General features: G+C 40.8%; 1 protein-coding gene across 2 annotated transcripts in view; it reads left to right on the top strand.

Annotated features, from left to right (window-relative positions):
• Positions 1-23,050, top strand: part of Dmxl2 (Dmx like 2) — a 150,888-nt gene extending 127,838 nt beyond the window's left edge. Inside the window, exons 30-44 of one of the 2 annotated variants that reach the window (XM_021171445.3) lie at positions 4,024-4,154; positions 5,077-5,162; positions 5,741-5,942; positions 6,766-6,883; positions 10,113-10,175; positions 10,962-11,048; positions 11,129-11,250; positions 13,593-13,731; positions 14,388-14,448; positions 14,548-14,675; positions 15,223-15,300; positions 18,334-18,425; positions 19,086-19,138; positions 20,426-20,643; positions 21,584-23,050. In XM_021171445.3, the coding sequence (XP_021027104.1) occupies positions 4,024-4,154; positions 5,077-5,162; positions 5,741-5,942; positions 6,766-6,883; positions 10,113-10,175; positions 10,962-11,048; positions 11,129-11,250; positions 13,593-13,731; positions 14,388-14,448; positions 14,548-14,675; positions 15,223-15,300; positions 18,334-18,425; positions 19,086-19,138; positions 20,426-20,643; positions 21,584-21,793 (1,788 nt within the window). In that variant the 3' untranslated portion in view covers positions 21,794-23,050. The remainder of the gene's footprint in view (positions 1-4,023; positions 4,155-5,076; positions 5,163-5,740; positions 5,943-6,765; positions 6,884-10,112; positions 10,176-10,961; positions 11,049-11,128; positions 11,251-13,592; positions 13,732-14,387; positions 14,449-14,547; positions 14,676-15,222; positions 15,301-18,333; positions 18,426-19,085; positions 19,139-20,425; positions 20,644-21,583) is intronic. The other variant, XM_029481293.2, reaches the window with a different exon arrangement.
• Positions 23,051-24,220: the final 1,170 nt, after the last annotated feature.

The following is a 24,220-nucleotide window of genomic DNA, read 5'->3' as shown; positions in this document are numbered from 1 at the left end:
TGGTGTAATTCTGATAGGCCTGCCTTTATATGTTACTTGACCTTTCTCCCTTACTGCTTTTAATATTCTATCTTTATTTAGTGCATTTGTTGTTCTGATTATTATGTGTCGGGAGGAATTTCTTTTCTGGTCCAGTCTATTTGGAGTTCTGTAGGCTTCTTGTATGTTCATGGGCATCTCTTTCTTTAGGTTTGGGAAGTTTTCTTCTATAATTTTGCTGAAGATATTCGCTGGCCCTTTAAGTTGAAAATCTTCATTCTCATCAACTCCTATTATCCGTAGGTTTGGTCTTCCCATTGTGTCCTGGATTTCCTGGATGTTTTGAGTTAGGATCCTTTTGCGTTTTGTATTTTCTTTGATTGTTGTGCCGATGTTCTCTATGGAATCTTCTGCACCTGAGATTCTCTCTTCCATCTCTTGTATTCTCTTGCTGATGCTGGCATCTATGGTTCCAGATTTCTTTCCTAGGGTTTCTATCTCCAGCTTTGCCTCATTTTGGGTTTTCTTTATTGTGTCTACTTCCCTTTTTAGGTCTAGTATGGTTTTGTTCATTTCCATCACCTGTTTGGATGTGTTTTCCTGTTTTTCTTTAAGGACTTCTAACTGTTTGGTTGTGTTTTCCTGTTTTTCTTTAAGGACTTGTAACTCTTTAGCAGTGTTCTCCTGTATTTTTTTTTTTTTTTAAGATTTATTTATTTATTATATGTAAGTATACTGTAGCTGTCTTCAGACACTCCAGAAGAGGGCGCCAGATCTCGTTACGGATGGTTGTGAGCCACCATGTGGTTGCTGGAATTTGAACTCTGGACCTTTGGAAGAGCAGTTGGGTGCTCTTACCCACTGAGCCATCTCACCAGCCCCCTCTCCTGTATTTCTTTAAGTGAGTTATTAAAGTCCTTCTTGAAGTCCTCTACCATCATCATGAGATATGCTTTTAAATCCGGGTCTAGCTTTTTGGGTGTGTTGGGATTCCCAGGACTAGGTGGGGTGGGAGTGCTGCGTTCTGATGATGGTGAGTGGTCTTGATTTCTTTTAGTAGGATTCTTAGTTTGCCTTTCGCCATCTGGTAATCTCTGGAGCTAGTTGTTATAGTTTTCTCTGGCTAGAGCTTGTTCCTCAGGTGATTATGTTAGCCTCTATCAGGAGGCCTGGGAGACTAGCTCTATCCTTAGTTTAAGTGGTCAGAGTATTCTCTGCAGGCAAGCTCTCCTCTTGCAGGGAAGGTGCCCAGATATCTGGTGTTTGAACCTGCCTCCTGGCAGAAGTTGTGTTCCACTCACCAGAAGTCTTAAGATCCCATGGAGGGTCCTGTGAAGAACTTGGGGGTGTCCAGAAACTGAGCGCACAAGGAACCCTGGTGCTGGATTGGACCGGAAGAGACTTGTGCCCCTAATCAGGCCAGGTTATCTGCTTCCCTAGTTGATGCAGTCTCAGGTCCCTCGCGATTGGATTGGAGCAGACGCTGTGTTCCAATCACCAGAGGTCTTAGGATCCCGTGGGGGATCCTGTGTGGGTCCTTGCGGGTGTCCGGAGACTCCCCGGGCTGCAGTGGACCGGAAGGTGGTCGGATGTCCGGAGCCCAAAAAGGGCGCTGCCTCAGAAGCTCTTTGGCTCCCACCTGTCCCAGAAGCTGTCTGCTTCTGTGTGTACACTCTCACCTGTGCAGACTACTTTTCAGTGGAGTCCTGGGACCGAAAAATAATTCCTAAATCCTTCTCTACCACTTAGTTTCACAAATTGTCAGCTCGATGGACGATGAATTCATTTTACCTTCATTTACTGTTGAGGGGTCAGAAGCAAATGCAGACCTCATGAAATTTCATTCCTAAGTAATTAATGTTTTGGAGGCAGGCCTTGTGCAGAGTGACTTTGAACTTCCCTCAGCCATCCCGCCCCTCATAAATGCCCATTTACCCACTCATACGGATGCACCCACACTAAATAAATACATGAAAACATTTAAAGTATTGTAAAGCTAGATTTGGTGGTACACAGCTGTAATCCCACACTGGTACTAGGGATAGGGGCACAGGAGTGTGCCAGTTTGAGATCAGCCTGTGCTGTCCTCAAAAAACAAACAATAGAGACAATTTAAAAAAGGTGTACACCCCTCACCCAGCTTTTTTTTTTTTTTTTTTTTTAGATTTTTTTTTTTAATTTATTATATGTAAGTATACTGTAGCTGTCTTCAGACACTCCAGAAGAGGGCGCCAGATCTCGTTGCGGATGGTTGTGAGCCACCATGTGGTTGCTGGGATTTGAACTCTGGACCTTTGGAAGAGCAGTCGGGTGCTCTTACCCACTGAGCCATCTCACCAGCCCACCCAGCTTTTTAAAAAATTAAAATTATGTGTTTAGATGTTTTGTCTGCGTGTATGCCTGTGTGCCACATCAATGTAGTGTAGTGTCCAAGGAAACAGAAAAGGGTGTTGGATGTACTGGAGACAGCATTGCAGGTAGCTGTGAGACCCCATGTGGGAGCCAGGAGTCAAACCCAGGTCTTCTGGAAGAACAGCTTGTAGTCTTAACTATTGAGCCACTGCTTTTCCTTTCTATGGTATATGTCTTTATATAGTTGGGTTTGCAAGTTAGGATCCAAAATAAGATGCATACATCTCAATTAGCTGCTGTATCTTTGTCTCTGTCTTTGGTGGGGGGAGGGTCTTACATAGTCCATGTAGTTTTTCCAGCTGAGTGGGTCATAGAATGTAGCAATTGGGGCACTTCTTCAGTGATACTTTATCTAAGGGTTGCCGAAAGTGTTCCTTTTTTTTTTTTTTTTTTAATTACCAGGCATAGGGAGGAAAGGAAGTCCTTGACTGGTACCTTGATAGAGGTGTGATGGAGAAATAAGACAAGAGAGGACTCAGAGAGAAGTGATGACCTTGGAGCCCTTCAAACAGAGGGGATGAGTCCACCCCTCCAGGAGCAGGCATAAGTTAACAGAGTAGCTTAACATTGTAAGACTATGTGGAAAACCAGGAGGGTACAGAAACAGGGCATTTTACAAGGTCTGCAGTAGAGTCCATTGGAATCTTTTCGTAAGCTCACAGGAGAATCTTTTTGGGCTCTTGCTTCCACTCTCTCTCTTCCCTTCCCTTTCCCCCTTCTCCCTTTTTCCTGCACTCCTTCCTCTCTGTGGCTGAACTAGACCACCAAATTTCACTTGTAGGCCTTTGATAGCCATCGGAGTGGCTGCAGCTACAGTATGAAATCTCAGTCCGATGACTTCTAAAGCCCTGGGGGCTTGGTCACTGCTTTGGAATCCCTTCATGGTTACCACATTCTATTAGACATTTTGGAATGTCCCACTTATTTTGAGTGAGCAACTGTATGTTATAGGGAAACAGGTTATCAGGGCACCCTCTTGGGCTTTTTAGTCTTGTCCATGAATAGACTCAAAAGGAAGGTGGAGGACACTTTTGGTAGAGCTTATAGAAGAGAAACTCCAGGACAAACTAGAGCTCTTGCTAGTGGCTTGCACTAGGGAGATAGAGAAGACGAAGAGAGAGAGGCACACTGTTTGAGGTAGACATGGAGGTCAGCCATGTGGCTACTTGTCTACCACACTGAGGCAGGAGCTTCAGAGAAAGAATTAGGAAGCCCAGAGTACAAGGAAAAGCACACTTGGGCTCTGGCCTGCATGTAGAGGAAAGAGACAGAGAAGACAAAGAGAAGACAAAACAGGAAAAAGTATTCTTCACTCTTTCTTAAGTTTTAATTCTCTGGTTTGAATAGAATAGAGTGAGGGGCAGGCTTCAGCTTCCTTTACACAGTTCTTGTATTGAATCTAAGACAACTTTCTCCTGGTAATTTTGACTTTCATAAATCTAGAACCTGCAAAAGAAAGTTTTGCTCAGATTGATACAATTTACTATATTGCATTTTAAATCAGAATAAAACTGTATGTTTAAATAATTTAGCAATGCTTAAAATACGTTTTAAATATGCACTATCTAAAGTCTATATTTAATATATTATCAAATTACATATTTATACCAGTGGCTTTGTCGTCTCTTGCAGCCGTTCCTCCCTTTGTCTGATAGTGGTGTCATATATGATTCTGATGAAAGTGTGCACAGTGATGATGAAGAGGATGATGCCTTTTTTTCAGACACACAAATACAGGAGCATCAAGATCCTAATTCTTATAGGTAAATGAGCCCCTATTCTCTTTTGACCTTCTTTTTCAGAAGAAAGCATAGTATTAGTTAGAACTCTTGTGGTTGGATGAGGTAATGCACACCTTTAATTCCAGCAGAGCTAGGCAGGGAATGCTTGGTGCATTGTATGCCAGCTTGGTCTACAAAACAAACAGCCCAAAAGTTAAAAATAAAAAATAGAGACAGAGTTTCACTATGTATTCCTGGCTGGCCTAGAACTTGCTATTATAGACCAGGCTGGCTTCAAACTCCACCTACCTTCACCTCCCAAGTGCTGGTATTAAAGACATTTGCCACCATGCTGGTTCTCAGGTTGTTTGTTTGTCTGTTTTAATATTACCATGAATCTATATAAAACATGATATATTTTCAAGTTAGGAATTTTTTTACCTTTCAGGTAAGTTTCTAGAATAGCTTCCATGAAAATCATAAAACTAAAAGTTTATTGAAGAAAAAAATGTACCTTATGCTTTTGGAACTTAACATATCAATAAATGATATGCTATTTAGATTCTATGTGACAGTGTGAGAAATGTTAAGTAATTTTTATATATTCTAAATGTGATATATTATTAAAGTTTCCTTGCTCCCTTCCTTCCTTCCTTTTTTAGACTGAGTCTCTATTCATAGCCTTGACTGTCCTGGAACTCTTTGTATAAACCAGGGTGTCTTTGAACTCAGAGATTCATCTTTCTCTGCCTCCTAATCACTGGGATTAAAAGTGTGAACCATCATGCCTGGTCTAAAGTTTTATATTTCAGTGACTATAAAGGATTCACTTTTGTGTAATAAAAGTCAGAGCAGCTTTTCTGAGTCGGGCCACACAGCTGATAGGGCATGACTACTCATTTCCTGTGATTCCTTTCTAGGTTGAGAAGCGCGCTTTAGTTTTGTTTTTTCTTTTCCCAAACAGCTGGGCTCTTCTGCATTTGACAATGGTTAAGCTGGCACTTCACAATATCAAGAATTTTTTTCCTATTGCTGGGCTGGAATTCTCTGGTAAGTTTGGAATTTGAAAGTCAATGTTGTTAAATATAATAAATTGCTATCAAATTAATGTTCAAAATCCATGTAGAAGGCCATTTAATATTTTTAAAATGCTGCATTAGATATTTTGCAAAGTCTTCTCTATTACATGCTGCAGCCTATGGTTAGAATTTGATAAAGCACTGCAGTCTTGCCCAGCAGACTGAAAGAATGAGAATCCAGAACAGGAAAGCTGCACACTTTTCTCTGTTCGTTTTATTGCCTTCCATTTTGTTGAAAGTATTAAGACTAAGATTAAGAATATTCTCCCAGGCTGGAGATGGCTCAGTGGTTAAGAGCACTGACAGCTCTTCTAGAGGTCCTGAGTTCAATTTCCAGCAATCACATGGTGGCTTACAACCATCTGTAATGGCATCCAGTGTGTCTGAAGAGTGTGACAGTGTATTCACATATATTAAATAAATAAATAAATAAATCTTAAAAAAAAAAAAAGAATATTCTCCCAAGACTGAGATGTCTATTTTTGGAAGTCTAGCCCCAAGAGTTTAGACTCTGCAGGCATGTAGTGACTTGACTTTCTTACTCTCTAGAGCTCCCTGTGACATCACCGCTAGGAATCGCTGTCATTAAAAACTTGGAGAACTGGGAACAGATTCTGCAGGAGAAAATGGATCACTTTGAAGGTCCACCCCCTAACTATGTCAACACATACCCAACTGACCTCTCAGTGGGAGCTGGGCCAGCTATTCTCCGAAATAAAGCAATGTTAGAGCCTGAAAACACTCCATTCAAGTAAGAAGCGTCTTAGGATTCTGATGATAGTATAGCTTGGTTTACCAGAGCATGCCAGTAGCCTTCAGAATAGTCTTATAATTAAGGAAATTATAAATGACATTTATAATAGGGAAATACTCCTTTGTTTTCGTCTGTGTTTCTTACTCTTGGGGGAGATTTAATAGCCCTGCACATATGCAATCATTGTTATTGGGGTTTTTTTGTGGATAAGTTAATAAAGGAAAAAGAAAGGTCTTATTGTTGCTTTAATGAGCAGCATGCTTTCAAAAACATATTCATGTCCACCAGATGGATTAGGATAAAGAATCGAAAATAAAATCCACACAGCTATAAAAAGTTATTTTTAACTAGTAAATAAAAATGATTTTTCATGTGCTATCTGGACATACACAATGTGTAATGTTGAAATAGATTAAGCAGCTAGCTACTTGCTTTGTTTTGAAGGAACCACCCATGTTTAGGAATAGTGTTCACCAGCTTGAAGAACCAAACTGATAGCCTTAAGTAATTGGAAATGCTGTCATTTACGTTATATTTATCAAATGTGCTTTTACTATCTGGAAAACCTAAAGTGTAATTTTAAAATGAAAATAATGAGTCACTTGATAGCTTTCTTCCCCAGTTCATTTAGTGTCATTGGAAAATGGATTATTAGGCCAAGTAGTTATTTTCAGGAAAACTAAAATTAAGAGTGAAATAAGTGCTGTGGTTTGTTGCACTTACAGCTGTGTTGTTTGAATGAATTTGGAGCAGTTAAAGCAAGTGTCTGCAAATGCTGTGTTTACTGTGAGTTGATTGGTTGTCAACATTCATTCGATAGATCCCGGGATTCGTCTGCACTTCCAGTCAAACGACTCTGGCATTTCCTTGTCAAACAGGAAGTTCTTCAGGAGACATTTATTAGATACATTTTCACTAAGAAAAGAAAGCAGAGTGAGGTATTGTTTCTGTTGTAATTTTTCTTCAGTCTTTTTTTTTTTTTGTGAAACTTTATTTTTGGATAGGACTTCTCTGTTATTTTTCATACACATGAGTAGTAGCCAAAGCTTATTAAACTGTGGAGAGCTTTTATGAATCTCATATTTCTATTTCACAGCAATGAAACAGTGTAAGTTCCATGGTAAATCACATGTTCAAGTGACAGTTGGTAATCCCCTTAAATAACTGCTGTTGGGCAGTCACCTATAATAACTTTGCAGTAAATGCAGGAACCTAACATACAAATGGCCGCACTCTGATATGATCCTCTAAATGTGTAGTTTAAGTTACAACATCGCCCTTTAAGCAAAGGATCCTTAGAAGACATTTTATTCAGCACTTCAGTGCCGTCAGTGAGGCAGTGGGCAGACTGCAGAGCATGCAGAATAGTATCAGACAACTAAAGGCCTGGCAAGCTCAGTCTGAGAGGAGAAAAATGAATTGTATTTCACGTAGAAAGGTGAAAATGGAGAGGAACTGTCTGAGGCAGCTTCCCAAGGTCGAGTGTAGAACTGCTGAGTCTTTTCCCATGCCTAGGGCAGCAGCTACAACCCTCATTTTTGTTCAGTAGTTGTCTGTGCACATGGATAGTACCCATGGCCAGTCCTTAAGAACAGCTTTGTCTTTTATCTCTGTGTTTAAGGATAGAAAGAAGGAGATGTAGTGAATCCTTCAAGTGCTGATGAGCCTCTAATGGTGTTGGAATTACTGATAGTGTATTAGTTGGGGAACTCAGAGGTACACTGCTTGCCTCTGGTTATAGCATTCCCAGTGGTGACCGATGCTGATTCTATACAGTATGGGAATCTAAGAAATGGCTGTGAGTTACTCTCCAAAGCCAAATCTTTGAAGGGCTACATTTCCTGAATGTTTAGTTCTTTAAATCATTAAACTTAACAGTTTATAAAAACTGTGTCTTAATTCTTGGTACAGTTTGTAGCATACAGATCCCTAGTCTCCCATCATCCTGCAGGCTCTGTGGTCTTAGAATCAGCAGGCCAAGCTGTGAGTCCCAGCAGGGGTCCCTGTGAAGACCACAGTGGGGCAGAGGTAGAGCAGGTACTTCCTAACTTGCTGGAGGAGTATGATGTAATTTGGAGTTGAGATAAGAGAATTTTTGTCAATTTCCTTTTGACTTTTGTATATTGAATGAAGTGACTCTCTTCTCTCGTATTGTGTAGTCTCTCCATCTGTGCCACCCTGCAGAATCTCACCACTCACGCGTGAGTGAGCACTGAAATGTGGCCCATATGACTGAACTTCCAATTTTGTTTAATTTTGAGTAGCTACATAGTTAATGGCTACTGTATCAAGATCTGCAGTATCTGTTGAAATGTTTTAAGAAAAGAATTTTAGAAAATATTTAAAGCAAGATAAAAACTAATCACTAGTCTCTGAAATAAAATCTTTAACAGGTGTGCTTTATCCTTGTTTGTTTTGGAGTAGGATTTTGTTTATCAGCAAATTTGATAAATTGATCAATAAAATCCCTAAAGCACACACACACACACACACACACACACACACAGACAGAGAGAGAGAGAGAGAGAGAGAGAGAGAGAGAGAACAAACAGGAAGAAAAAAAAAAACCTTAGCGAGAGCTTAGCAGTTAAGAAAGAGCTCTTGCTTCTCTTTCAGAGGACCTGAGTTCCATGCTAGCTCCTATGTCTGGCAGTTCACGACCACCTCTACCTTCAGCTCCAGGAGATCTGACACCCTTTCTAGCCTCCATGGTCACCCTCAAACATGTGGTATATACACACTGAAAACCACATCCATCCATCCATCCATCCATTCATGTATACACACACACAAGTAAAAATTTGAAGAACTAAAATCTAAAATAAAAGACAAAAACTGACATGTAGGCCAATCCATGATTTGAAATTTTTGTCATACTATAAAAAGATAGCTCATCAAATAAATTAAAGAAAAATAGTCCATAGATCAAGCTTTTGTGAAATTGTTAAACTTGTGGAACCAGCTGGTTGACTTAGCAAGCCATTCTTTAGTGGTTGACTTTCACTGCGTTAGTTGTTCTCAGAGTAGAACAACTCACATGTTTTCCTGGGTATGTCATTGTCATTGCTACAACGCCTCCCCCCCCACCCCCACCCCCGTCCCCGGGATCCTTAAAGGAGGGTCAGAGGATTTGAGTGGACTGTTAGGCTAAAATGGTCACATCAGGAACACTGGGGAGAAGTTTCAGGTTCTGATCATGCCTTCTGTGGTTAATGCCGTAGAGGAGAAACATTTCTAGTTGTACCTTGCCTAGGATTTGTCCACCAGGGAGCAAGCAAGTATGCTTTCTTCCTATGCCTCATCCTCTCGTTTACAAGGAGAATGATGTGGTTATACGATTACTCAGATCCATTCATGAGTAAGAATCCAACAGTGATGAGTGCAGAGCTTGGTGGCCTCTGCTGCCATGCCAGCATTTGGAAGGTAAAAGCAAAAGGATCTTGAACTCCAGCCCCAGGCTGTTGAGATCAGGTCTCAATAAAACAAAAGGTAGTATGCTTTTAGCATTCGTGAAGCTGTGGCTTCAATCCTCAAGACTATTTTTTTAAAAAAGGAGGTGGATGGGAACTGATAACATGATTGGAAACAGCTCAGGCAGGAAATTGCTTGCTGTGCATGGCTGATCACCAGCATCCACAGAGAAGTCCAGGTGCAGCAGCACATTGGTAACCTAGAAGCTGGGTGCCAGACAGGCAGATGTGGAAAGCAGGCTGACTAGTGAAGGACGAGACCATATTCAGTGAGAGACCCTGTTTCAAAAAAATACGATGGAGAGCCATTGAGAAAGCCACTGAGTGTTGAATTCTGGCCTCCACAGGACCTCCCCCCTCTATGTGCACGTATATCAATATGTACATGTGTATAAAACAACATTAAAAGAAGTAGGTCTTACTTTTAGAGATTTTAGATTTAAGAACTTTAAGTTAGAAAAGCGGTATACAAATAGTAAGTTTTAATTGTGAAGTAGTTTTTATGTTTTCATGTGTATGTGATAACTTTAGTTAGGCTGGTTTTGCTTTGTTGATCTGATCTTTTATCCAATTAAATTTTTTGAAGTCAGTTTTATCATCTTTGTATGGTAACCATTCTAGTTTGAAATTTTTCATTATCTCTATTATTTCATTTTATGCATGTGTTTTGTGTTTGTGACGGTGTGGTGTTATATAGTCTGTAGAAGAACATGTGGAGCAGGTCAAACACAACTCCGTAGCAGAAGATTGCCACATCAAGGTAGTCTCTCGTGCCTTTCTGTAGCTCCCTTTTCAGAGTTCTTGGAGCTAACCCCTCATTTCTAATGCTAACCGCAGCTGCCCAGCTGACCAAGAGGCCTTGCTCTCAGACCACCTTGAATGGAGGAGAGGCCGCGCCCTGTGCCCTGCTCTGCTCTGGTCTGCTATGGGTTCTTTCTTGTTCTCATCTCCACTTCTGTCATAGTTTCTAGACTGTCTTAAAGCACAACTGGTCTTTCTTTTTGACTCTTATCTCTTGCTTCCCATTTATCTCTGACTCTCAAAAATGCCCCACTTGTTCTATTTTCTATTCTTTTCTCCCTGATCTCTATGGGTTTTTTCTGTTTCCAATTTCCTAACCTTTCCTTTAAAGTGTTTCATAACACAGCTCTCCTTTGACTTCCTATGACTTTGCCCTTCACTGTGTCTCTTAACACAGAGACACACAGACATACACACACTCACTCACACGCAAACTCTCTCTCACACACACTCTCTTATTACAGAATATTTGCACATTTTAGAAGAGCTAACGTAAATGTATAAACTGTGAAAACATTTTAATCATAACCATGCAATCACATTGGGACTCTTCATAATTGGGGTATTTGATTACAGAGCTTCAGAACATGGAAGCAGATTTCTAAAATTAATTCTCAGCACACTAATGCTCCTCCACTCTTCCTACTGCTACTACAGTTTCCCTTTCCCCAGCTGTCATCCTGGGGGATGCTTGTGTCCATGGAGAGTCATGCAGCAACAACTAACCCTCAGCAATGTTTTGTAGGTCGAAGCTGATCTGGGATACCCAGGAGGGAAGGCAAAGGTCATTCATAAGGAATCTGACATGATCATGGCATTCTCTATTAATAAGGTAAACCTTGTGGTCACTATAGACTATGCTCTGCTTTTTAGTGAAATTGGCCAAATCATTGTTCTGCCTTTGCTTCATAGGCAAACTGTAATGAAATTGTTTTGGCTTCAACACATGATGTTCAAGAACTCGATGTCACTTCTCTACTGGCTTGTCAATCATATATATGGATTGGAGAAGAATATGACAGAGAGTCGAAAAGGTGTGGCTCATGAGGGGTAATTATAAATGCCATTGTCAGCTGGGTGGTTGTGGCACATGCCTTTGATCCCAGCACTTGGGAGGCAGAGGAAAGGGGATCTCTGAGTTGAAGACCTGCCTAGTCTGCAGAGCTAGTTCAGGACAGCCAGGGCTACTCAAAGAAATCCTGTTGTAAAAAACTAAAAATATAAACAGACAAACTAACAAATAAAAACAAATGCTATTGTCTTTAGTAAACACCTGCTAAGTGGTTGAGATGAGAAAGATATACCTCTCTTCAGTTATGCAAGAAGCAAACATAATTGTTTTAGTTGACAATAAAAGCCTTCATTTATACTAAATTTATAAATTACTCATAATTTTCCCATTAAACTTTCATAGTATTTAAATCGAATAGTCTCTGTCAGGAGGTCTGAGGTTTAAAACTGCAGCTCTGACATTTACCTCAAGGAAATAGGAGTTATATAGTAGTCAGTGGTTGAAGTGGCCAGGACAGTGCAAGCAGAAGAGTAGTCTGCAGACGTTTACAGACTGATCTGGGAACTGACCACATTAATCCTCCAGTGTTGTTTAAGTATTACTTTGGATAAAGCATATTTTTTACAGCTAAAAATGCCAGCAACTTTAGTTTTCATCTGAAGAGTTTTGCAGCACTTTTTAATTTTAAGTTTTTCCTACATGCTTGCTTTTCCTGTTGCTATTCTCCAGTCAGGAATTTCATGTCACAGGACTGTCCACAGGGCTGCTCTCCATGCTCAGTTCTCTCTTTTGATAGTCTGTAACCAGGCTTCAGTCAGAGTTCAGAGTGGATGGAACCATCTAATGTAGTCTACAGCTCCATCATCAGCGTGCACTCACATTTGTATGTGATGAAAATGAATGTTTTAAGATTGTTTTCTTCACTTGATTTTGGCATTTTGAGAGAGAACTTTTGAGACGTGGCTACCCTGAGTGTGAACTCCTCATCTCGACCTTTTACCTTTCAGAGACTGAGACTGCAGGCAGGTGCCACCATGCCTGCTATTAAGAAAGCTTTAAAATGGTATTTCTTACTTCTTTAAAAATATAATTTTGGGTTAGGGTTCTAGCTTAGTGCCTGTCTGGGATGCAAGAGTCCTGGGCTCAGTTGCATCTAAGAGGAGGGCATAGTTGGGCATGGTGGCTCATGCCTGTGATTCTGGGAGAGGCAGATAGAAGAGGCTGTCAAGTTCAAGGCCAGTGTGAGCTGCATAGCATGGCCTTGTCTTTAAACAAGCAAATGAAGGCATGGAGAGAGCTGGTTTGGCCAAGTGTTTGCTGCATAAGCATGAGGACCTGCCCCGGATGCCAGCGTCCTGTAAAACCTGAGAGCAGTAAGGGTCTCAGCACTGCAGGGCAGTGAGAGCGGGGTCAGGAGCTTCCAGCCTTCCAGCCAGCAGGAACAGGGGACTCTAGGTCAGTGAGAAACCCTGCCCCAAAAGAACGCTGTGGAGAGCAACTGAGGAAGGCACCTGCCTCAGCCTTCAGCTTTCATGAGCTATCACACATACACAGAAATAAAAACCAAGCAACTAAATTAATGTAAAATAAAGTAATTTGATATGTGGGCTACCTGTATATGAGAAATCACTTAATATTTATGTTTACTCAAATCTATGGTAAATACTTTTTAAAGTTCTTATTATATATTAATTATACATAATGGGTTTCATTATGATATTCTAATATATATGTATATACATACATACATAATATGTTTTGATCATATTTCTGCTAGCCTCTTTACCCTCCCTACTCATAATTGATACCTTTTCCTTCTTCTCAGCTAGCCCCCTTCTCTTTTCATGGTGTGTGTGTGTGTGTGTGTGCGCGCGTGTGTGCGCGTGTGCACGTGTGTGCATTGGCATGAGTGGATTTCATTATGGTTGTTTATAGATCCATTGGCATATTGCCAATTCTGTGCCATTGAAGAAAATAGCTCTCCCTTTCCTAGCAATGAGTGACTGTGTATAAATACTCAAGGAGGGTTAAAATACTTTAGAGTAAACATTAGTTCTAATTTTGTAGCAATAAAGCTGCTCACATAGATAATATATTAGACTGAGTTTATATTTTGTTTAATGGGAAAAAAGTGTTAATACTGGCTAGATTTGGATTTGTGTCTAAGTTTTTTATTCTATTTTTAAAATAATATTTTAACTGCCAAAGAACTATTTTTAAAAAGCAAACCCTTCCTAAATCTGTATCTTTAGAAAATTGAGATACCATTTAAAAAGAATCTTTATGGCTGTATAGAATCTGTATAGCTGGATTTCTGTTAAAAGCGAATAAACTTCCCCAGTAACATGCAACTGTCCTCCACAGTTCAGATGATATTGATTACCGTGGTTCCACTACAACCCTGTACCAGCCTGGTGCAGCCTCTCATTCCTCAAGCCAGCCACACCCACCTCCATCTCTGCCATGGCTAGGCAGTGGACAGACCAGCACTGGGGCTACTGTGGTATGTCTTCTGTTTCCAGACACGAATGCTTTCTGAGTGTGGCCTCCTCAAGGAGTGTGTTGAAGTTGCTTGGCAAAGAAATTATCCTAAAAATGAGAATAGCTTGCTTTGAGTTTCCCAGTGCATGCTTTCTGCATATCCGCCCGTCACAGGTAGGAGTGGCTGTTACTGTTCTCCAGATGAACAACTGAGACAGGGTGGTAAAGCAGAGACAGAGAGGAGTTCAAGTCATTTTAAAGTTTGAACGTTGCCTCAGATTACTGAAAGTTAATTCTTCCTGGTCACTATAGTTGAAGGAGTCCTATTCCTTCATATTCTAAATATCACCAGGATACCAGCCTGGGCTACCTAGTCAGATTCCCCCCACCTCCACCCCCAAAATCAACCTGATGTTTGTCAGGGAGGGGGTAGTTGGAAGAGAGTCCCTTTGTCACTAGACGAAGCTGTTTGTAATGTCTTCACAGGGCAGGGCTGTACCAGTAAGTGATTGCTTCTGTTTGCAGAAGTGTATACTAAACATGTCAGACCCCTCAGCAGGGCTTGTCTCAGCTAAAGCTTCTCACGGGGATGAGTGCCACAGGGATGCCATGGGGTTGCTCTTCCTTCCCCCTCCCTCATCAGTGCACAGAGTAAACCCAGTTTTCCTCCCTTTAAAGCTCATGAAAAGGAATCTACATAATGTTAAGAGAATGACATCACACCCCGTCCATCAGTACTGTAAGTATTTTGTTTGTCATCCAAGAGTTCGAAGTGACTTTTGAAGAATTAGACTTATTAAAACCCTTCCGTTTCTCACTGCTCACCTTCTGTGTCTAGATCTCACAGGGGCCCAGGACGGCAGTGTCCGAATGTTTGAGTGGACGCGACCTCAGCAACTTGTCTGTTTCCGTCAAGCTGGCAATGCAAGGGTTACTAGATTATATTTTAATTCACAAGGCAACAAGGTTTGTTCCTGGGAGTTAGTGCTGAATGCATCCAAAAAAAAAAAAAAAAACTGAATCCTGAGTATGTAATATCTATTAAAACTGTATCAAAAAAACTTAATGACTCTGGGTTTAAACTGAGCAGGCTGTTTGCGGAATTCTGTTTATGTAGCCTCTTTTCTGCAAAACTTACTGCAGTTTAACAAGTTAATCATTTCAGCATTTTGTGAAAGAAAACTACTTCTTCCCCAGTGATGTTGGTGTCTGCCAGCTTGCTAGAGTTTTATTGACACCCAGTGTTTCCTTTCCTCTGTTGTGGAGGCTTAGGGAAATGCAGGGTGTGTGTGGACGCGCAGTTAGAAGGTGACAGGGAAGGCTCTGTGTGTGTGTGTGTGTGTGTGTACACTTAGAACGTGGCAGGGAAGGCGGCACTTGGCCTTTGTGGGAAGCACAGGGAGAGCTGTAGGAGGAGTTTGTGAAGTGGGGTCTGAGCAAACCTCTGTCATAGTCTTTTACCTTTGGCAAGAATTCTGCAAACCTGTGTTTGATGTTCATGTCCTTCCTACAGTGCGGTGTTGCGGACGGAGAAGGTTTTCTGAGTATCTGGCAAGTTAACCAAACTGCATCAAACCCTAAACCTTACATGGTAAGTGCCACTCACATTTCCAGAGTGAATGCAGAGAACATGTTGTTGGTACGTGTCTGCTTTTAGTGGTGGCTCTCAGTAGTCATCCTGTTGGAAAATGACAGCTCTACCTAGCTTGAGCCATCCATTTGTATCCTCAGTTTAGACAGAAATAACCAAAACAACAAACAACTTTTACTTTTTACCTTAAAGGGCAGCTGTGGGTGTTTTTCTCTGTGTGGTCCAACTCAGAATATTTTTAACAGTATGTTTATCCAGTTTGGAAACGATTTTTTAAAATATGTTTTTATTTTATGAGAACTAAATTCATAGTAGTAGAATTTCATTAAGCACATAATTAAAATTCAAACAGGTTCTGAGTACTAATTTCTTTCAGAATTTTTTCTTTTTCTTGGATGGTAATCTAACCCTGAGAGTTCTTCACACACCTACCCACAACCATGTTTTGTTTTGTTTTTTTAAATTGGAGAGTCACGTGACTGCTATTTTAATGAACTCTTTTAAATAACATAATCAGTTGCCTTAAAACTTGATAAAGGAGTGATCCAAACTTCAGTAATCAGTCTAATCTTTATAGTAAGAACACAGGCTCAACTATATAGTCATGGTTTCCAACTGTTGCAGCAGCTAAAACTTTCCAGTTCTCTCTTGAATGTCCATGAGAAATAGATGAGCTATTATGTAATTTTCCCATGATGTAATTAACATTTTACTTGACACAACCATGTTAATGTGATGACACACACTGCTATGCCTTCATGTGGTGGGGCTGTGGCTTACATTCAAAAGCTTTTGTTGTCCTGTGTGGGTCTTATATTTTTTATCAGTTATATTTGCGTTTTTCTCATTTATATTTTGCCTACATGTGTGTATGCACACTCCCGGAGGTCAGAAGAGGCCATTAGAGATGGGTTCACATCCCCATGTGGATATGGGGAAGAACAACATGCAAGTTTAACCTCTGAACTCTCCAGGCTTGGGTGGAATTTTTGACATTGTATAAGTAAATGGAGATTCAGAAAGCTCTGAACCAAAATGCTTTTAAATAGTCCTTTCTAAAGTATATAGATTTTTAAAACATTTTTTATTAGAAGTCTTTCATATAACATATTTTGATCATGTTTTCCTTTCCAACTCCTTCATTACATGTGAGAGATAGGAATATTCCTTTTAGAGGAAAACATGACCTGTGTTTTTTTTTTTCTTATAATCCAAACAATAAGAAATAATTGTTTTTATTTTGTTTCAGAACAGTGTTTTTCTGTATACCCTTAGCTGTCTCAGAACTAGGTCTTTAGACCAGGCTGGCCTCAAATTAAGGGATCCACCTGTGTCTGCATCCCAAGGGCTAGGATTAAAGACATGTGCCACCACTGCCCAACTAAAATAAATGGTTTTTGTTTTGGGGTTTGTTTGTTTGTTTTGAGACAAGGTATGTAGCCTTAGGCCTGAAATTTGCTCTGTTGACCAACCTGGTCTCAAACTTATAGAGATCTGTCTGACTCTGACTCTTGAGTACTCGGGTTAAAGATCTGCAGTAGCTACCATGCCTGGTAAAAGAATATAACCTTTAATTCAACGTATCTTATCAGCCTTTTCTAATTTTTAAATTCTTGGATATTATCAAAGGAATATGTAAATATTTATATCCTTTTGCTATCACTTTTTACTTTAGACTAAATCTTTATGGTAAACTTTTAATTAAGAGCTTAGAGGTTTCAGAGACTTACTTAAGTTTTTAAATTTTTTATTCCCTCATATATTACATCCTGACCACAGTTTCCCCTCCCACCTCTCCTCCTAGTTGCCCCACCCCTTTTCTTTTACATTTTTCCAGCTCTGAGGAGTATAGGCTTTGGCACATGCCTAATGATTCTGTCTGCCCCAGTTGAAGGCTGGGGCAAGGCAGCTGAGAGGGTGGAAGGATGCTGAGATAGTGAGATTGTTGGAGAGTTTGGATGGTGTACAGCCTACGTGGACTTCTCCTAGTCTGCTTGGTCTCTGGTAGTGCAGATTCTCAGTCCCAGATTAGTTCCTAGTAGAGCAGAGAGCCTTTGCCCCAGTAGGAAAATGGGGTACTGGAGATAAGAGTAGGCAACGGGCAAGAAAGTTGGGGAGTCTTGTGGGTGGGAAGCCTACCTGCACCTCTCCCTGTCTGCATGGTCTCTGGTAGAGCAGGGAGTCTCTCCTCCAGTTGGAGGCTGGGGCACAGTAAATAGCCAGGTGCAGGGCTGGGGATAGGCTGGGAGGGATGCTGATGCTGGCAGGAGGGAACCTGGGAGGTGGGCAGCCCACCGGAATGTTTCTCTGTCGGAGTGGTTGGTCTCTGATTTGTCAGTCTGTTTTTTATTTTATTGAATTCTTAAATAGCTTAAGACTTTCTGATGTGAAAATAATTATAACTATTTTACCTGAGAATTGGGAACCTGATTACAAACCTGATGCTTCCTCAGCAAGAAAAAATTATCAGCATGGTCAAATTGTTACAACCTTTAATACCTTATAAGCTCAAAAAATTAGTACTAGCCTTTTAAAAAAATGGCAGGACTAGAAATGGGGAGGAACAGTCACAGCTAATTCATACTGACTTATTTGTTCTTTGTGTACATTAAAATTCTTTGAAGTGCTGTGTCTTTATCTTCTACTTAAAAAGAAGGAAAAGTTGGCATGTGGCCTCTGGATGCACAGTGGCCTGCAAGTTTTAGTTCTGAGCCACAGAGGTAGGTTGTTTAGTCTGGAGGAGGCTGGGCCCGGGCTCGGGCCCCGGAGGATGCTCTCTTCCCCATCCATGCTGAGTTTAAGAAACTCTTCTTGTCAGGTGTGGCAGTGCAGCACTTGGGAAGGCGAGGGTCATGAGTTTAAAGCAGCCTGAGGTACATACATAACAAGATCCTATACCAAAAACAACAAACATAAAAATTTTTAAGTATATATTATCACTCAAAAGTCTTACACATTATTGGTGGAACATTGTTATCATTTCAGTTGCTACTGGATTTTTAGATAACATTGGCTATATTTTGTTTTCTATAGAGTTGGCAGTGCCACAGTAAGGCCACAAGTGACTTTGCATTTATCACCTCTTCAAGTCTAGTTGCAACCTCTGGACATTCCAATGACAATAGGTAGGTTGACTGAAACAAAATAATAAGAGAAAGTTAACCCCAATGCTATCTTCCCTAGAAAGTGAAGATTTCTATTTAGTAGGCTTTCTTTTTTAATCCAAGGAATATGTTTTGTGTTTTATTAATCCTCACCATAGCTTTCCTTACCAGAAACAAAACAAACATTTATCCTAATGTAGTCTCTAGTAGCATGTATCACTTTTTGCTGAAGTGACAGTCTTTAAAAAGGCTGTCATCAAAAGGTCTGTTAGCACTGTCAAGTGTGTGACACGGCTGCAGTCATCATAAAGTCCATTAGCTCTGATGAGCGTGTGACATGGCTGCAGTCATCATTTGCATTTTTCCTCACATTGTCTTCCCTCACTGCGTGCTATGAACAGGATTGTTAACCTGAAGCGATTACTTCCCAGGGATATAGCAGTGTCCTTGTACTGAGGAAGTCATTTCCCAGTTTCTCCAGAAGGGTAATCGTAAAGAGATGGGCTGGGGACAATGACAGGGACCTTATGAAATTGATACTTGATAAACTCTTAGAAGAGATAAGCCACCCCATGCTAGTTGGACATCTCAAATAAGTAAAAATACTTTTCTTGACAACATTTTTCCTTATTGGTGACTTTGAATAATTGTTTCTGGTTTGCTTTATTATTTCTTTAAAAGAAACGTATGCCTCTGGGACACACTGATATCACCTGGAAACAGCCTCATTCACGGTGAGTTAAAGGGTGATTCTATGACATATTATCAAGGAATGCTCTCTAGGTTTGATTTTACTTCAAGAACTGAGTGTCTGCTCCCAGGTTGATGTGGAGGGGCACAGAGAGAAGAGGATTATTTTGTCTAGCACTTCCAGCCCCTTGTTGTTTGTCCTTTGAGTCTGTGGCAGAGACGTACTTTGTGGAGAGAATATGGGGTGAAGGAAGGTGTTCTCCTCATGACTGCCAGGAAGCAAAGGGGAGAAGAATGGGGACCTACTCTCCTTCCACAAGGCCCTTATCTTTTAAAAGTTCTGATAATACCCCCTGTGATGCCATTGGCTAGAAATGCTTAGAGCACACTTATCCTTCTGTAGCAGTAGGTCGTCTCATTAGCTTGTGGTTGAAAGTATTCAGGTGCATGAGGCCAAGCCTCTTACTTAGAACTGGCTCTTTGGATGAGGACAGCATCAGGTAAATGGTGCTGGGTAGTGACAAGTGTGTGCACCACTGGGAAGCTTAGCCTCTTGTGCGCTCCTGCTTCTGTGTGCTGTTAAAAATGCTAGAAATTAGCATGTGTGCAGTATGTATTAATGAGGTCAGTGTGCTGTCCCATATATGATGCTTTTCACAGTTTGTGTGAGGCACACAACTCAGGACATTTTAAAAACCTTTTTCTGTTCATGTTTCATATTGCTATAATGATAGAAACTGGTTTTTAGTATGACTTAGCACTTTAAGTGCAGGGTTTCAGACATTCTGTGACTTCAAAGATGGATGTTCTTTAGAGTTTTTTATTTGTCCTTTTGTTGCTGCAACAGAATACCTGACAGACACAGGAAGGAGAGTTTAGTGGCTAAGGGTTTCAGAGGCTTCTTTCCCTCCATGTGTTCTGTGCTGGGAGGAGATGGGACCTCACAGCAGAGAGCACGTGATGAAGCTGACCACCTCCCTTCAAGGGAGTCTGGAAGTAGCTCGACAGGAAAGGCGGTAGGAAAATACATTCCCAAGGGGCCTTAGTGCCTTAGTGATCTGTTCCAGGGTCAGGCCCACCTTCTAAGGACTCCCAATAATGCCATCAAAGTATGACTCTTTCAGGAGAACTGAAGCCAGAGTCCCTCGTGGCTGTTAACTCTTAGTGACTGAATCCAGTAGCTGGGGACAAATCCTCAACATGTCCACTTTCAAACAGGTCATTGCAGGGAAGAAAAAAGTGAGCAGTGAACATCAGAACATTAAACATCAGAACCACGAGCTACACATTTTGGGAAAGTCTCCTGGTGTTTTGTTTTGTTTTTCCTTCAGGTTTTACTTGTCATGACCATGGTGCCACAGTACTCCAATATGCCCCCAAGCAACAACTCCTAATCTCTGGGGGTAGGAAAGGCTACATCTGCATTTTTGACATCAGACAGAGACAGCTAATGCACACCTTCCAGGCACACGACTCCGCTATTAAGGCTTTGGCTCTGGACTCCTGTGAGGAATACTTCACTACAGGCTCAGCAGAAGGCAATATAAAAGTAAGTAAGCACAGGAGGGGAGACTACACTAAACATTGTCTTTTCCCTGCTGTCTCAACTGCTTGCTAGAAACAAAACAAAGCAACCATTGAACTCTGAATTGGAGGCATTGAATAAAATCTTCTGGTGTATTAGATGTCCTTGACATGCCACCACACTGTACCCTTAACCTCTATGTGGCTCTTTCTAAACCATCCTGCTTTGGAGATCCAGCTGATAATCTAGTTCACCGGGTTTCGGCTACTGTTCCTGAGCCTGGAAGGGGCTGGACGCACCGCAGTGGTAGAATACTTGCTTAACGTGTGCAAGGGTGATGGTCCTATATCACAAAATATTAAGACGAAGAGGCTTTATTTTGAATAAAGTGTTTGAGGTTTTTTGTTTGGTGATGACGATTTGACCTCAGGACATCACGGTGCTAGGCAAGCCGAGCTAACAAGATATGCCACTAGCCCAGTATGGGTTTAATTAACACCTGGGTGGATTTAGCAAAATTAGTTTGGTACCTTGGAATTTTCTTCCTTTTTCCTACCTCTGTCCTCATAGATGAAGGGTGTTTCCAGGTGGGTGAAGTAATACCATACTTCCTCTGTTTTGTTTTGGAGCCTAGTTGCAGGTGGAAACATATTTTATTGAATTTAATACTTGGTTGAATTAGTAGAGAGATGTGTGTGTGTGTGTGTGTGTGAGAGAGAGAGAGAGAGAGAGGGAGAGGGAGAGGGAGTATGATGAGAGAAACTTGGAGAAGCAGTCAATCTGACATAGGATATGAATTATGTGGGTGGCACTGTCACCTCCTGTTAGGTCGACAGCTAGGAAAGCAGCAGTCAGCAGGAAGTTGGGCTTTGATCTAATTAGTTGCACCAAGGAACAGAAATAAGAGCTATACTTTTACTTTAGGTCTCTCATCTTAATGATTCATCATATTTTTTTTAACTAGGTATGGAGATTGACAGGTCATGGCCTGATTCATTCATTTAAGAGTGAGCATGCTAAGCAGTCCATATTTCGGAACATTGGCGCTGGAGTCATGCAGATTGATATCAGCCAGGACAATCGGCTGTTCTCCTGTGGTGCAGACGGCACGCTGAAAACCAGGGTTCTGCCTAGTGCTTTTAACATCCCTAATCGAATTCTTGACATTCTGTAGTCTGAGAGCTTGGGGTTTCTTTTATATACCTCTCAGTTAAAAGGTATAATGTAGGAATTAGGCAGTTCTGCTTTCCACGACAGTCAACACCTTGAAATCAACAGAGAGAGTCTGTGTGGAATTTGACTCTGATGCAAGCTGGGTTTTACTCTGAGTGTTGCCTACCCAGGTCGGTAGAGTGCATGCATCTTGTCAGTATACTGACGTATTAAAACATAAAAACATAAAAACCCTACCTTGTAGCGTATGAAGGGAAGCTATCCTTTACATCATGTAACAACACTGATTCAGAAACACTTGAGGTTAGCTAACAGTAAGTTACAGTAATGAGCAGGGCCTTTATACCAAATGGAGGAAGAAAGCATTGCTGACTCACGTTTTCCTTCCTGTTCTCATCATGGATGGAGCATGCCGCTGTCTCTTGTTGAATGAAGGATAGCCCCGGGTTGACGCTCTAGACCACCAGAAACACTTCCTAACTGTGAGCAGGCCTGGCCACTCTCACTCCTCCCTGCTGAGTGTGCTCCCCCGTTAGTGTTTATACTGAGCTAGTACTGTAACTTGCAAATGAGTGCAAATTTAAATGCAATGTTTTCCTCACCATTTGCACATTGACATTTTTTGGACTGCTAGTTTTTCTATTAAAGTATTTGCCTTTCTGTCAGGAATGTAATATGTTAGACATGGCGTATGTGTAGTTAAGCAACACATACCTTCTTAGTCTAGTTTAGTACTTTTTCTTTTCATGTATTTAAGGTTAATAAGGCACATTTAAAGCTATGTTGAAACTACACCAATAGAACATTTCCTATCAATTAAATGAATGTTAGGCTTTTTGTGGCCAGTTGATGAGATTGGTGATATTATTTATTGCCACAGCCTATTGTATAAACTATGCAGCGTTAAATATTATTTGCTTGTAAAATATTAGCCAGTGTCATATTTTGATGTATTTCCTTCGTTATGACCAAAAATATGTTGCAATATTGAAACCAGTGTCTGTGTGTGTTTAAGTGTTTACCAGCAAATTGTCTCATCATGTAATGAGAATGTTTAATGCCCATGTGGAAAATAGTAAACATGACGGTATCAAGCACCTTTCTCTGAAGGCAATGTGTACTCATGCTGTGAAATACATATGTAAAAGAAATGTTATTTGTTAGAGTTTTATTTTAGTTTGGCCTATTTAAGTAGACTGGTCTGGCATTATTTGACACTGTTTTTAAGAGTTAATTTTAATAAAATGATTAACTATTAGAGAAACTTTAAGCCCCTAAACTGTTTATTCGTTCACACATACATACCTGTGGAACGTCATGCATACAAGAAGCAATTCTCGTGAGGTGGAGACAGGGTTGGGAGGGTGCTTACTTCATGGAACCCTGTGTGGACAGAATAGTTCACTGAAGGAAGTGTAATTGGTGGTAATGCTGGTGAAGGAGCTGTGCTGGGAACCATGCTTCTGTAGAGTTGGAAGGGAGAGAATTTTCAACACGGGAACATGGACAAAAATGCAGGGGTAAACATTTACCTACCACACGGACCACGATCTAGATGCTGCAGCCTGTGGATGTGCATTGTCTGTGTGTACACACTAAGATAGTAGAAGTGTTCAACAAGAATCTAAAAGGTAATAGGTTTGCCTTTAAAAATTGAGTGTCAGAGGTTTAATTTGAAATTATACTTTATAATCTGCCATTTGTCACATTCATTTAAAACTTACCAAACTAGCCATAACAGTTTAATGTGTATGAATGTTGTTATCTCTCTTTGGTTAGGTGATGAAATGGGACCTTACAACAAACACTAGATAACCCATTGGATCTTTGTTCTAGATTTTAATTTTCTATCACTGTGATAAACACAAAAGCAACTTAGGAAGGGAACAGTTTATTTTAGCTTATTGTCTATCATTGAGAGATGCCAGGGCAGGAACTCCAGGCAGGAGCTTGAGCAGAAATCACAGTTACTTTAGCTTATGTCCAACTACCTGCCTGGGGATAGCACTGACAAAGGACTTGATATTAGCAATCAAGAAATGCCAGTATACCAGTCTGATGGAATCATTTCCTTAGTTGAGGTTCCTCTTCCCACGTATGTTACAGAGTCAGCCAAGATCAGCCATCACAAGCTTTCAGAACATATGGAAGGTCTGCAAACCACCTTTGCTGGGCAAGCCACTCATTCCCATTGCCTTGCTTTTCCCTAACCCAAAAGCCTGGTTTAGACCCATGGTCTGTGAGTGTTCCACTTTTTGAGCTGTCTCTTCTTCCCTCTCTGATCCCTCTTTCATATCGCCATTTTTTCCTGCCTGTGGCCTTCTCCACACTCCCAGGACTAGCTCCTTCCACTGCCTAAGTCTGCTTTGCTTGTGAGCCACCCTTGGCTGGTGAGCATTCCTTTCCCTTGTGTTCTCCTCTCTGCGTA

This window comes from Mus caroli, unplaced genomic scaffold (genome assembly GCF_978045245.1).
Source record: "Mus caroli unplaced genomic scaffold, Mus_caroli_1 scaffold_11, whole genome shotgun sequence".
NCBI lineage: Eukaryota > Metazoa > Chordata > Mammalia > Rodentia > Muridae > Mus > Mus caroli.
This window is presented reverse-complemented; position numbering and strand designations above follow the sequence as displayed.